The sequence below is a fragment of the Terrapene carolina genome, unplaced genomic scaffold (genome assembly GCF_002925995.2).
Source record: "Terrapene carolina triunguis isolate 2854851 unplaced genomic scaffold, T_m_triunguis-2.0 Scaffold238, whole genome shotgun sequence".
Classification (NCBI taxonomy): Eukaryota; Metazoa; Chordata; order Testudines; family Emydidae; genus Terrapene; species Terrapene triunguis.
In genome coordinates this window covers 17,078,904-17,079,538 of record NW_020664589.1, presented here as the reverse complement: position 1 = coordinate 17,079,538, position 635 = coordinate 17,078,904, and the positions used below count along the sequence as shown (strand labels likewise).

General features: G+C 67.1%; 1 protein-coding gene across 1 annotated transcript in view; it reads left to right on the top strand.

The window, feature by feature from the left end:
• Positions 1–322: 322 nt before the first annotated feature.
• The window catches only part of HSPA5 (heat shock protein family A (Hsp70) member 5), a 5,123-nt gene continuing 4,810 nt past the window's right edge, over positions 323–635 (top strand). The window contains exon 1 of the mRNA XM_029912760.1: positions 323–471. Within this exon, the coding sequence (XP_029768620.1) occupies positions 323–471 (149 nt within the window). The remainder of the gene's footprint in view (positions 472–635) is intronic.

Below are 635 nucleotides of genomic sequence, written 5' to 3'. Positions count from 1 at the left end.
CGTCACACCGTCCTCTGGCCCATCGAGGCCCCTGTGTGGGGAGCGTCCCAGTGGCCCAGGCCCCGCGTGGCAGTGGGGACAGGAGCTGTGACCCCGGGGCCGTTCGCTCCTTGGTCTCTCCTGGCAACCCCTCGCCCCCATTTCCCCCGTTCCCGACTCCCTCCCCAGGGGCTGGTAACCATAGAAACTTCCAGAATGGACCAGCGCCGCCTCCTCTCTTCCTGCAGCGTGACCACTGCTCCCAGCCAATGGGCTCACTCCGCTTGGCTGTCCCTTCGAAGCTGATTGGTCCGCGACACGGGTAAAACGGGCCAATGGCACGATGACGGAGGGGTGCGACGCCATACGTCATTGCGGAGAGCTTGATCTCCGCCAATCAAGAGTGGCCAGCTTAGTCGGCGCCAACCAATGGAAAGGTTCCAGCGCGGGTTCCGCAGCCAATAGCTGGCCTCCACGAAGCCGTGAGGGAGGGTATATAAGGGTAGGCGGCCGGGGCGGCCTGGGCATAGCGACGGCAGTAGCGAGTAGAGCGGACCTGTGCGAGGCGCGGTGACGGTGAGTGGGGCGTGCGGCCTAGTGCGTGGGGCGGGGGGCCCGGCCGATGGAGCGCCCCTGTCTCCGGGCCGCGGGGGGGT